Genomic DNA, 14,895 nt, shown 5'->3' with positions numbered 1-14,895 from the left:
CAGCAGATCCCTCTCCCACTGAGAGATAATGGCACAGATATGCTGATCCTGCACTGGATGTGCTGACAAGATTAAACACACACACGTAAACGTATCTAAAAATAGCTGGACTCAGTTAAAGCAGGAGAGTCCAACAATTCTGCATAATGGCATTTGCCAATATTAAAAACAAAATGGACATGCACAAAGAAATCGCAGAAACACACTTACAGTTTGAGAACAGCTGATCGCTTGCCAAGCATCATTTTCACAAAGTCCCTGTAGTTGATGGTGTCGCTGACGCCCCCTGTCACCTCCGAGATCATTTTCTTCATCTCCAGGTGAGTCTTTGGCACACCCAACTTCTCCATCATTCGTTTCATGCCCATCATGTCTGGCAAGGAAACGCATACAGCCATCACACAAACACCATCATACCAACAGAGAACTACTACACACAGACTCTCACAGCTTGACAGATAGATCTCTAATAAAGATGGCATGGCTGACTAGTTGTCCATCATTATTTAGCCCAAATATTTGTTGAATATCTGTCATTAACCCCTTTGAAGGACTGCATGGCCTATACACATGCAGATGGATTTGTGGTATCAAGATAAAAATGGTTTAATAAAAAAAAAAAAAAAGAAAAAAAAAAGAGTCCTCTAAGAAACAGATTGGCAGAATTAAAAAATCGGCCTATTTATAAAGAGTTTACTTAAAACAGTCTAGTATGTAGTTTTGCACAACCACCCTAACACTCACAGAAATGCATTTAAACTTTAGCAATGTGCTGGGTGTGTGAAACAGCCACAGGGTTGACACTTCAACACCAAACAAAGAACTGTCACTGTTTATCTGCCCACATCATTTGCATTAATGGAAAGATGTCAAATACTTATTTTATCCTCGTGTATTAAATTGTTGTGTCCCATATTGTACAGTATGCAGCTCTCTCTCATATAAACATACTTGCTAATCAGAAACCACACATTTGTGCAAGTATACCATGAATCATCCACTTAAGTACCCTCATTTCTGTGGCACAAACTTTCAGCTGTTTGGATTCACAATCAGGAATGATGGCCTATGCCACTTTCCTCCAACATCTGATATGGGCAAGCCTGTCATTTGCATATAAATGCATTTCTGAGTGAAAAAGAAGTGGAAAATAGGACAGGATTTAATTGAGCTATGTTATTACTTATTTATCACATATATACAATATATATATATATATATATATATATATATATATATATATATATATATATATATATATATATATATATATATATATATAATTAGATAGTGTATTAGTAATATTATTATTTATTCCCACCTACTTTACATTGTGGTTACATCAGTCACAGAGTTGTATTAGATGTTTTAATTGTTTACATTGTGAAAATTGTTTTTAAAAAAATCTGCATTTTTCATCAGTGTGTTGATTTTCTTGAAACTGTTGCTCAATCTTTATTCCATGTTGTTTTGACAATGAAACTGAAACATGTTGTACAATGCAAATTTACAGCACACAGCAACTTCTCCATATCTCTTGAGTCACTCCTACTCTTTCTACAGCACATGACAGTGACCATTAAGTTGATTACAGGTGTGTTCTCATGTTTCCCATCTATCAAGCATGGTATCACCTACACAGTGGGCATGACAAAAGAGCCCTTCCTCACTAAAACTCAGACTTAACTACACATGCACACACACACTTACCGATATCCCCCTGATCGTTCAGGTCAAACTCTGCATATTTATCTGTGGATTGAAAAAACAAACGACATTTTAATAGTTCAGCAAGAACAATGCAAATGTACAAAGCATAAAAACACACACAAACACAAAACAGGGGGAATCAGAGGAATTTTGGAAAGCCCTGCATTTCTCAGCTATTTTAACTGAAATTAGGCCTTTATTTCACAAAAGGATGGCCAGCTATATCTGTAAATGAGGACAGCTAGTACCAGATCTGAATCATTGTCCTATTTGGTTTTGCTAGATTATTCTAGTTCCAGAGTATTTCCTCTCTCTCTCTCTCCTCCTCCTCCTCTCTCATTCTGTGTTGTTTCAATATCACAATGTAGCTTCTGTTGGAGTGGACACATTGAAAGTGTAACGGAGTCACCGTGAGAGGAGGCTGATGGGAAGGAGAGGGTTACAATGGCCCCCTGTGAACACAAACACAGCCTGTTCAGCCCCGAGCTGAATGAGTGCGTGTGAAACAGAGCTGGTCCATCGAAATGCACTGACGCTGCCTAAATGTAACTCATAACTTTCCCTGTCTGAATCACTATCTCTCTAAATGGTTTTATTTTTTGGATAGCATCCCCTTATTTTCAACTGTAGCCTATTCTATTCCTCCAAACACATTTCGTTTCTGGATATAGCTAGGGCAGTGGCATACACACATACTGACATTAGTGGGTCAAACACTGCGGCAAGTGCTCAGACTGTGTGTGTGAGAGAGAGAGAAAGCGCGAGAGAGAGAGAGAGAGAGAGAGAGAGAGAGAGAGAGAGAGAGAGAGAGAGAGAGAGAGAGAGAGAGAGAGAGAGAGACAAGCCTTCATTTCCACAGTGTCAAGAGCAATCTCAAGGGTTGAGCTCTACTCCTGTCCCTTGTGCCTTTGACTTCTGTCCTTTCAGCGGTTTTCTCCCTCTGTTTAACAAGAAATTAGGGGTGCACAATATATCGAAATTATCGAAATATCACAATATGCATATCGCAACAGCTTGCAATCACTGGGGTCATGAACAAAAGACAAAGAGAAAATCACTCACTGCTCTTGGCTGAATAACTTTTGTAGCTTTAATAAGAATCAGTATATTTATTTCATACAGTGAAAACTAAGCAGTTTTATTTTTACATTTGATTATTCAGTTTCTGTTGTTAAATAAACCTAATGTAGGCCTACCTGAAACCCTAAACCCAGTGGTTTACACTGACTTCTTATGCTACAGTAAAATATGAGGTGCCCCTAGGGACATTATTCAGAATTACCTTGCATATACATGTACTTTTCCTCTCACATACACATATAAAACCAAATTCATTCACATACTATAATGAAATGCTCACACACATACAAGTGAAATGCTTTGACAACCACAACTGAAACGCTCTCATACATACAACTGAAAATATTACGCTCACACACACAACTGAAACGCTCACACACACACACAACTGAAATGCTCTCATACATACAACTGAAAATATTATGCTCACACACATAACTGAAACACTCACACACACACAACTGAAATGCTCACACACATACAAGTGAAATGCTTTTACAAACACAACTGAAACACTCTCATACATACAACTGAAAATATTACACTCAAACACACAACTGAAATGCTCACACACATACAAGTGAAATGCTTTTACAAACACAACTGAAACGCTCACATACATACAACTGAAAATATTACGCTCACACACACAACTGAAACGCTCACACACACACAACTGAAATGCTCTCATACATACAACTGAAAATATTATGCTCACACACATAACTGAAACACTCACACACACACAACTGAAATGCTCACACACATACAAGTGAAATGCTTTTACAAACACAACTGAAACACTCTCATACATACAACTGAAAATATTACGCTCAAACACACAACTGAAATGCTCACACACATACAAGTGAAATGCTTTTACAAACACAACTGAAACGCTCACATACATACAACTGAAAATATTACGCTCACACTCACAACTGAAACGCTCACACACACACAACTGAAATGCTCACACACATACAAGTGAAATGCTCTCACACACACAAGTGAAATGCTCACACACATACAAGTGAAATGCTTTTACAAACATAACTGAAACGCTCTCACTCACACAACTGAAAATCATTTCAGTATGTTATATGCAAACATTTCAGTATGTTGTATGAAAGCATTTCAGTTGAAACGGAAGCACATTTCAGTTGAAACGGAAGGTGGTTAGAGTCCCCGCCCACTCCAGCAGGGTTGCCAGATGTCAAGGTTTTCCATCACAAAACCTTGCCAAAAACTGCGAGAATGCACAAAAAACCGCCCAAATTTGTTTTGGCTTGTTTCTCGTTTAAACACAGTGAAATCATTAACAAGCTTCAAAATTACCCATGGTCCGTGTACTTTTGCGTCCATTCGTTTTTCCCTTTTTAACCCGTGATTGAAAAACGAAAAATGGTTGTTGTAGGCCCTATTTTTAAAACGCAAAGTTGAACACCAAAATTTGAATTTGAATTGTATACACCACAGGGCTCGACATTAAGGCTTGTCCGGGACAAGTGGATTTTTTGTATGACAAGTAGCCTAGAAGAGAAAATTAGTTGTCCGACCGGACAAGTTAAATTTCAAACAAAATAAAATGCCATGTTACTTCACGTTATGTGCCACTCGTTACGTCTATTTTACAGATTTAATTTTACCGATTTGAAACGAACACATTTTTTCGCGCTGCCTGTGAATGTCCTGAATGTGACTCACAGAAAGACGCGCGCCAGTATAATGCGCATGCACAGACCGCGCGCCAGAAGTTCTCTTTCGCGCTTGAACGAACATCAACAACACACACAATTAAGCCAAAATGTCATTTGTCGAGTATCTTCATAACATAAGAACAGTCTTATGATGGACATAAAGAGTTGTGACTCGTGAGAGAATGAGGCGCGTGTGATATCCGCGTCTCTGTCCACAGCGGCTGCTCTTAAAGGGCCAGCTACCAATAAAGCGTTCTGTCAGTAAAGTTACTGAAAGAACAAAGGGAACAGAGAAAATTACTCACTGCTCTTGACTAAAGAACTTGTGTAGCTTCAATAAGTAGTAGTCTATATATAATTTATAATTTATGCAGCCCAGACTGTTTGATAACTTTATTCAACTTCTGTATATGTCCTACCTGTTAGACAGTTAATTTTTATCCAGACATCAATGGCTTATTGATCATTATAGGTGTTATCAATCATTTAGTTGTTATTGCTAATTTCAGAATTATCACTAATCTGTGTGTGCATTTGGTTTAGAACCAAATAAGTTGACTCATGAAACCATTTGTTTATTATATCGCAATCGCACATCACAACCGCAATATTGAACTCAATAATCGCAATATGACATTTTCCCCAAATCGTGCAGCCCTAGATAAAATTATAAATCTTTACCCGGACAAGTGACTTTTGTGCATGGACAAGAGAAACATAAATTTACTTGGCCGAAGGACAAGTGCCTCAAAAAGTTAATGTCAAGCCCTGCACCAAATGCTACGCAAAAAAATAAATGTTGAAGTATTTTCCGATTTTTGTATGTGACTTTTTGCCCCTTTATTAAAAATTTAAAATATTCACAAATTAATATGCAAAAAATTGATTTTACTGGTTTTCTAACTAAGGCCAAACCAGGAAATTATATTTTTCCCGCAGTGCTGAATGAAAAGAGCCATAGCCTACTCTCGAACCATACAGAGAGGTGATTTAGGCTATAGGTGATTTATAATCTGAAAAAATAACGAGGCTATACCTCCATCTCCGCTGTAAGGATGGGCCTTTAGAGAGAAATTCATATGGATTACATTATCAGACGGTATTTGCTTTCGATTCGAATTGGTTCTTTAAAAGTGGACATTTCAAGCTTTAGCCTACATAGGCTATATTTTGTTTCAGTTCATTTTTGAGATGCGATCACGGAGACCATGAAAGCTCGCCTGATTGTTTTATTTTATTTTACAAAAGCACAACGTTTTCTTGTTATTGTGAGTTTACACAAATAAAAGTAGTTGCGAATGATGTATTATTGTTTTCTGTATGACCAGAAATTATAGAGTATTTTAAGTTGTTTTCACTGCTGATAGGAAAACGCAAGTGTTCGCGCCTCCGTGCCATGCAGTGCGCGCTCCACACTCGCACAAACCCTTGGATAAGCGTCACAATCTTTTGTTTATTTGTAATAATCTTAGCCCTGTATTATTATTGTCTAACCTGTATTATGACTGACATTTGACGAATGCTTTGTTCCTTTTTTGGATAAAACCGTCTTCTAGCCTAAATGTAGGATAATAATAATAATAATGGCAATTATTATTTGCGGTTATAACTATAAATGAGTTCACTTAAGACAGTAATTATGTTTCTCATAAAATAATTTATTAATGTTTTATTTTTTATATAACCTGACATTTTACAGTTTTTGAAATGTTTTTGTTTTATGTTTATTTTTTATGTGAAGTCTTTTCTTTTAATTATTATTATAGTATACTGAGCTTTTTCCTCCCACCCCCCAAAATGACTTTAAAGATGTAAATGTTGTTTTTTAGAAAATTCAAGAAATTACCAATTATCAAATGTCAGTCATAATACAGGTTAGACAATAATAATACAGGGCTAAGATTATTACAAATAAACACAAGATTGTGACGCTTATCCAAAGGTTTGTGTGGAGCGCGCACTGCATGGCACGGAGGCGAGAACACTTGCGTTTTCCTATCAGCAGTGGAAACAACTTAAAATACTCTATAATTTCTGGTCATACAGAAAACAATAATACATCATTCGCAACTACTTTTATTTGTGTAAACTCACAATAACAAGAAAACGTTGTGCTTTTGTAAAATAAAATAAAACAATCAGGCGAGCTTTCATGGTCTCCGTGATCGCGTCTCAAAAATGAACTGAAACAAAATATAGCCTATGTAGGCTAAAGCTTGAAATGTCCACTTTTAAAGAACCAATTCGAATCGAAAGCAAATACCGTCTGATAATGTAATCCATATGAATTTCTCTCTAACTGTACGTTCACACCGCCGCCGGCGAGAGCGGCAAAATTCGCTCTCGCTGCCCTGTCAGCGACGCCGTGGAAAGATTCGTGGACGCTCTGATGCTCTGACGTAGATCGAATGCTTGGTCTTTTTTTAAACTTTATTTAAAGGGGCCGCGAAGCAAACAAGCATGTCGATCGTTATGTTTGCAGAAAATTGATCGATGGAAAGAACTTAACAATTATAGTGACATGTTTGCTAACGAAATAAACAAATTAAAAGCCATTTGTTTGGTGTGGCTTTTGTGTTCATGGTTAAATGCTATTCTAATTTGCATTCCTGCTGAAAAAGCGTTCTAGCACGAATATCTTGCCTATAAATAATGTTGTGCGCCTTCTTATGAAATTCAAATGATCAACCTCTCCTCTATTTTGCTTGGGAACTAATGTGGTCGGAACCTTTGTTACTTGACTGCGTTCTCTGGAATCCTCTCAAACGGAGCAAATCTACATTCCGATTGGTTGCCGCCGGTTGCCGCCGAACCGCGTCATAGCTCATTTCCCTAAAGTTGAGCTGATTTCAACTTCTTCTCGCCGCTCTCACCGTCCAAGACGCACCGCGCCGCCCTCGCCGGAGCTCGCCGCCGGCTCTCATTGAAAATGAATGACTTCCGGCCACTTTGACGCTCTCGCCGCCGGCGGTGTGAACGCACAGTAAAGGCCCATCCTTACAGCGGAGATGGAGGTATAGCCTCGTTATTTTTTCAGATCACCTATAGCCTAAATCACCTCTCTGTATGGTTCGAGAGTAGGCTATGGCTCTTTTCATTCAGCACTGCGGGAAAAATATAATTTCCTGGTTTGGCCTTAGTTAGAAAACCAGTAAAATCAATTTTTTTTGCATATTAATTTGTGAATATTTTAAATGTTTAATAAAGGGGCAAAAAGTCACATACAAAAATCGGAAAATACTTCAACATTTATTTTTTTGCGTAGCATTTGGTGTATAGGCTACAGTTCAAATTCAAATTTTGGTGTTCAACTTTGCGTTTTAAAAATAGGGCCTACAACAACCATTTTTCGTTTTTCAATTACGGGTTAAAAAGGGGAAAACGAATGGACGCAAAAGTACACGGACCATGGGTAATTTTAAAGCTTGCTAATGATTTCACTGTGTTTAAACGAGAAACAAGCCAAAACAAATTTGGGCGTTTTTTTGTGCATTCTCGCAGTTTTTGGCGAGGTTTTGTGATGGCAAACCTTGGCATCTGGCAACCCTGCTGGAGTGGGCGGGGACTCTAACCACCTTCCGTTTCAACTGAAATGTGCTTCCGTTTCAACTGAAATGCTTTCATACAACATACTGAAATGCTTGCATACAACATACTGAAATGCTTGCATATAACATACTGAAATGATTTTCAGTTGTGTGAGTGAGAGCGTTTCAGTTATGTTTGTAAAAGCATTTCACTTGTATGTGTGTGAGCATTTCAGTTGTGTGTGTGAGCGTTTCAGTTGTGTGTGTGAGCGTAATATTTTCAGTTGTATGTATGTGAGCGTTTCAGTTGTGTTTGTAAAAGCATTTCACTTGTATGTGTGTGAGCATTTCAGTTGTGTGTGTGAGCGTTTCAGTTGTGTGTGTGAGCGTAATATTTTCAGTTGTATGTATGAGAGCGTTTCAGTTGTGGTTGTCAAAGTATTTCACTTGTATGTGTGTGAGCATTTCATTATAGTATGTGAATGAATTTGGTTTTATATGTGTATGTGAGAGGAAAAGTACATGTATATGCAAGGTAATTCTGAATAATGTCCCTAGGGGCACCTAATAGTAAAACACTGCTGTTCACTTTCAGAAGTTGTAGGGATATTTTCTTGTCACAAAAAGAATGTGAAACACGTATTTAGGTTATACAATTTTAAATATATTTTAAAGATAATTTAAGTTTATTTTACACACTTCAAGCATTATCGTATCGCATATCGCATTCTTCTTAAATATTGTGCAGCCCTACAAGAAATCATTGTAACATTCAGAGCCACTTGACCCCTTTAACCTGATCACTCCCTCTTGATAATGACCCACAAACCCAAATGTACACTCTGGATGGCTGGTAGTAAATAATTTAGAGTCCCTTGGGTCTAAAGTCAACATGAAAATCGCAACCCACCCATTTTATTACATAATGACAGAGAGAGAGAGAGAGAGAGAGAGAGAGAGAGAGAGAGAGAGAGAGAGAGAGAGAGAGAGAGAGAGAGAGAGAGAGAGAAAGGATTCATGATGTCAGATACACCTATACAAAAACTGCTGAGCAATTCTGATAAGCAGATATTATGACTGATAAAATAGATATTAAAACTGTACACTATTTTGTCTAAATAAATTAAATCACTAAAAACTAAAATCAATCATTTATTCATTCATCAACTGAATTTAAGCATTATAATGTACTGTATAAAAATGGATATTCAATTAAGTATTAGTTTATTTAAAGATAAACTTCAAGTGAGCATTAGATGATGGCAAATGTAATCTAAATGTCAAAATAGAAGAAATTATATAGTTTAGAGATTTGTATTTATTGTAGTGACATCTGCCTAGGGTTGTCAAAAGTATACTGAAAAATAAATCAATAAATGTGACGATACCAACATTTCTGCAGTACCGGGTAGTACAGAGTACAGGGTATACTGTATATGCAACCCTCTATGCACACCTTGGCAATAGAATCGCCATTGGCTAGTACATTTTTTTGGTTACTCGCCAGACTGATAGACTATTATTTACATATATCTATATATACATTCCACCAATTCAGCTTATCTTTGTAAAATGGCACATTTTAAATATCTAAATGTACACTCTTAAAATCAGTCAATCACGCATTATTTAATGATAGAACTTTAGTAATTAAAACTTAAACTTGATAATTATGCATGCATATTTGTCATTTTAACTGAACTTAGGACTGGTGGTGATGCTTAAGATATTGTTGGTCATTTAGTGTTTGTTGCAAAACAAAACCAAGATAATATAATTATTGGTAACACTTTACAATAACAGTACATGAATAATCATGTACTAATACCTGAATTAATAATTACTTTACTATGAACTAATGATGAGTTAAGACATGTACTAATGAAGAACTAACCTTAACTACGACATGAGTCATGAATTCCTGCATGAATATACCATCTTAACTACACGTTAGTACATGCTTGTTAATTAATGTATTAATTAACACTTTGGTGTAAACTAAATCAAACATGCTCTAGATCAGAAGAAAGATGTATTAAAAGGGCACAATGTAAAATTGTTCATAAATTTGACACCAGCAACTGTCACAAACATCAGTGAATGACAATAGATGTCTTGCAATATTTACATTTAAAGGTACAATATGTAAGAATTTTTCACCACAAGAGGGCGCAGTTACCAACAATAACAAAGGCGAAGCTTGGTGACGCTATGAGGGAGAGTTGAACGATGGGAGATGTCGTTTTCACCATCCAGAGATGTTATGGAATTAATGAATCATGATCACGGATGAGGTAATTTATTTGTTTTTGTATTACCTGTACGTCTGATCGCAATATTTTATGTCACCATAATGAATTAACTGCAAGGAACGCGAAATGTTATGCTATATTATCCTGTTACAGCTATTTGTCAAATGATTTGTTGGGTTAATGCTGCGCAGTTTTACGTGTTTATGGTTAATGCCGTGTTGTTTTACGTGTTCGTACTCAAAGTAAATTTGAATGAACATTTGCAAGTAATGGCTAAATATTGTTTAAAGTAACAACAGGTAGTTTTTTGCTCTCGGGCTCCCCCTACAGTTGGGAAACAGTATTGTCCTCTACTACTGTCGTAAACTCTGTCATCCTACATGCACGTGCAATTGTTGACAACCAGGATAGCCCTGAACACTGTAGGAGGAGGTCACATGCAGGTGTTCTGCTTGCGTCGCGTGTGAAATGTCTTCATCCCAGGTACAGTGGCATATATTTCAGCATGTCATATGAATATAATTTCATGGGTTTTATTTTTTTTCTAACGACAAATGATCGCGATGCTCACGTTTACAAGCCAGCGTCATTATAGTAGCCTAGTCTATTGGTTACCGTTTTACTGGATCTATATGATACTTCAATGCAATGTTTGAGTGGTTGATATTAACCATATATCGTCAATATTATAATATCAAGCTACCATAAATGAATCTGCAAATTTTACAAATCGATTTGCATTATAGCTTGAGGCAAGACAAATAAACAAATATCACAGACATGTTAGGTATCCTAAAATATGATTTTATTAATAATCTTCCTCCTTTCTTTGTACATGTTGAGTAGACTACACTTTTTAGGTCAAACATTTGCTATTTGCATTTCATCGATTGCAAAGTTCAAATCAGAACGAGAATACTAGCGATAGCTAACCATCAAAAACTAGAATATCGTTTACTAGCTACCAGATTGATAATTCACTACTACTCTAGCGAATTAGAGAGGTTAGAGAGAGGCATTCTTTTTTCGATGGAGGGTTCGATGCTCCCTGCACACGCAAGGTCTCTCGCTCGCTTTCTCTCTCTGCCATCCGCGCGCGTTGGAGCACAGTCTCTGTCTCGCGTGCGCGCTCGCTCTAGATTCCGGGAGATTTGAACTAATTTGCGGTATAACTTGTCGATCACGAGTGGCTCAACAGGTAGATCTATAGATAAACTCATCTTTCAGGGATTTGACCGACCGGGTTGACAATTTAGCGTGAGAAACCGGGGGTGTGGCGTACGTGTGAGCGTGTGAAACCAATCAAATGCGGGTGTCTCACGGCCAATGCGTGAGAGTTGGCAGCTCTGCAATGTTGATCCTCCTTTAACGCGATCACTTTCTCTTTTTCTCTTTTTGCTTTGCTCCGATAAAACCTTTGCTTTCTTGTTTTTCTGTGCTGCTTCGGCCATGACTATAACATTTGGCTCGCAAGTCCGATTTTAAGGAAGTGGGGGTGGTGGTGGAAGTGACGTATATGCCGTAAAGCAGTCGAATTTTGTAGTTCTCTTTGTTCGCCGGTTACTACCCGAAACCCTAAGTTTAAAAGTACGATTAAAAACGCTACAGACCCCGTCAGGCTATGGCAGACGTGTCATTCAACCTATTGTAAGTCGATGTACCATCACAAGAGACTTGGAAATATATTATGAAGGTTGAAAAGTTACCTGTTGTTACTTTAACAACACATATCCGATTGTATTTAATTGCACTGCCATAATCTCGGTCAAAACACAAGTGATAAAAAGCATTACCAAAGTACAAAGAGCAATATAACTGTGAATTTTCATCAGCATAACGATCACTTGATAGTTTTTGAGGTGAATCAACATATGCATAATGATTGATCTGTCACGTCATATAGGCGTATGCATCTCGCATTGTTTATAAATGATATTATTGACAGTGTTGCAAGGAAACACAGATACCGTATTTTCCGCACTATACGGCGCACCGGATTATAAGGCGCACCTTCAATGAATGACCTATTTTAGAACATTTTTCATATATAGGGCGCACCGGATTATAAGGCGCATAAGATACTGCAGTCAAACGTTTGACTGGGTTTGCGTTATGCATCCACTAGATGTCAACAAATGTCAACAAAACAGTCAGATAAAGTCAAACTTTATTAAGCGTTCTGACAACTCCGTTCACTCCCATGGTAACGTTGTTCAAACGTTAAAGGAAAACTCCGGTCAATTTTAACATTGAGCTCATTTTTTGTAAATTTGGAGTGCTGTCAGTACAGATAACAACGACAAAAACCGGTGTTGCCTACACCGTGTTATCCTCTTTTTAATTTGCACCCTGTTGACTTAAACGGGACAAGTTTTAAATCTGCTTTTAGCCTCTAAACAACCTTAATGTGTTATTACAAGTGCACAGCCATGTGAGTGAACACGGTGAATCTGACTGCACATACCCGTATTTTCTTCCTGTTTTCGGTCGAAGTCCACAGTAGGCGATTGTCGAGTGCGCACGCGCGATCATTGGTAACTAAGCAACAGTGGAGACTCAGACTGTTAGCTGTCAGCCGATGACGGTGCTGTGTGGTGTTCTGAGAATATCAGCTCAAATGGATAGTTCATTCGAATCAGATGTTGAACACACGGAGGAGGTTTGATCGTGCGCGCGAACTCGACAATCAACTACTGTGGACTTCGGCCGAAAACAGGAAGTAAATATGGGTGTGTGAGCCGGCTGAATAAAGAGATTATTCCTGCATTCGTGAAAGCTCGGATCACAGTTGAGACTGATATATCAGCCCAGGCATCCACGATCCATTGGCAGATAGTGGCGTAAGTCGCCCGGCGCTGTCTCCGCGTCTTGGTGAACGTGTGTTCACCATCCATATATAAGGCGCTCCGGATAATAAGGCGCACTGTCGTTTTTTGAGAAAATTAAAGGCTTTTAAGTGCGCCTTATAGTGCGGAAAATACGGTACATCCTTTTGTTTTATGTACATTTGCTCACCTGTCTAATAAAGTATATGCAAGAGCGGTGTTGCTCCAAATTAGTCGCGGACATGGAGCTCTCGGCATCTCAAAAACGCCACGCTGATATTGATCCTCATTTTAGTTCTCCTTTTTTGTCCCAAAGTCTGCTTGCCATGGTCCATAATGTTTGAACGAAACAACAACAGCGTGCAGCTAAACGTTACGCTCTACGCAGTTGTCCACGGATGTCGCCATGGTTACGTCATGGCTATGGCAGTACGAGCGGAAACCGAGGAAAGCGAGGATATTGCGTCATTGACAGGCGACATTTTTTTTTCCAGGACGGCCACTTTTTAAAATTGGAATTTCTCTGAAATAAAAAATCTTTGGAGACTTTTGGGATATTGTAAGTACACAACTGCAGGAAATATATCACACTGTGCAAGTGATTTTTGGATATTTTATTACACAATTCCTACATATTGTACCTTTAACCTTACTCATTGATGCATTCATCATTAAAACAATTTAATCTCATTCTGTTTTAAGTGATTCCACTGCTGCCATCAAGAGTAAAATACCTACACTAACATATTCTTTAACAGATGCAATTTTCTAAATTAAAATCAGTGTTAGCACAGATGATGGTTATTTCTGTGGTTGTTTTATGGATTGGTTTACTGTCTTTATATCATAATGCAGTCGGATGTTAGTCTTGGGCCACAAAATGTGTCCATTTTCCTCCTACCGTTCAGTTCCTTCGGGCACAGCACCTCTGCTCTTCCACTTCTTTACAAACCACCGAAAAGCACCAAATGATATCTGATTTAGAAGAGCTGAATATGTTAATGAATACATTAATTAACAAGCATTTACTAACGTGTAGTTAAGATGGTATATTCATGCAGGAATTCATATGACTCATGTCGTAGTTAAGGTTAGTTCTTCATTAGTACATGTCTTAACTCATCATTAGTTCATAGTAAAGTACCGGTAATTATTAATCCAGGTATTAGTTCATGATTATTCATGTACTGTTATTGTAAAGTGTTACCGAATTATTAGTAGGACTATCTTATTACTATCAGTATTGACAATATACAACACATGAGCTGCTGGGTTCATGAATGTTAATTTAGTTGTCAGCGTTCACTCTGATTTGCTGAAATTAAAACAGGGATGAGTGCCATCCAATGAGATTGCCGTGTGCGCATTAGTTCCGCCCACTACCGGAGAAACCGGCATGTCTTCTGCTTGTTCTTAAAAGCTGAATAATTCCAGATGAACTCCTTTATTTTGACAGAAAAATACAAACAAGAATATCGTTTACATGTAGCACGTCGATTTTGAATGGTATGCAAGACTCTCTCTTTGCGTGTGTGTGAGAAACGCGACGGTGAGTTGTGCACCTTCACACTAGAGTTTACGGAACGTCAAATACAGGTACGCTGAACTGAATTTGAAATACTAGTACAGATCGCTTGACGGAGAGCGAAACTCTCAAGCGCTCAGTCAGTGTTCAGCGAGTGAAAATATATCTATGCTAAACTTATCATTGGCATCTAACACACACACACACACACACACACGCGAGTAAAATCTAAGAATTTATTAGCCAATGGCTAATAATATACATTCTTTAGTTGCC

General features: G+C 37.8%; 1 protein-coding gene across 1 annotated transcript in view; it reads right to left on the bottom strand.

Moving 5' to 3' along the window:
- Positions 1 to 14,895, bottom strand: part of aif1l (allograft inflammatory factor 1-like) — a 38,395-nt gene that overhangs the window by 8,977 nt on the left and 14,523 nt on the right. The window contains exons 4-5 of the mRNA XM_056241388.1: positions 1,711 to 1,752; positions 211 to 373 (exon numbers count right to left, since the gene is read on the bottom strand). Coding sequence (XP_056097363.1) covers positions 211 to 373; positions 1,711 to 1,752 — 205 coding nt within the window. The remainder of the gene's footprint in view (positions 1 to 210; positions 374 to 1,710; positions 1,753 to 14,895) is intronic.

This window comes from Rhinichthys klamathensis, unplaced genomic scaffold (assembly GCF_029890125.1).
Source record: "Rhinichthys klamathensis goyatoka isolate OS25496 unplaced genomic scaffold, OSU_Roscu_1.1 h1tg000639l_1, whole genome shotgun sequence".
NCBI classification, from domain to species: Eukaryota; Metazoa; Chordata; class Actinopteri; order Cypriniformes; family Leuciscidae; genus Rhinichthys; species Rhinichthys klamathensis.
The sequence above is the reverse complement of the archived record's forward strand: the minus strand, read 5'-3'. Positions and strand labels throughout refer to the sequence as shown.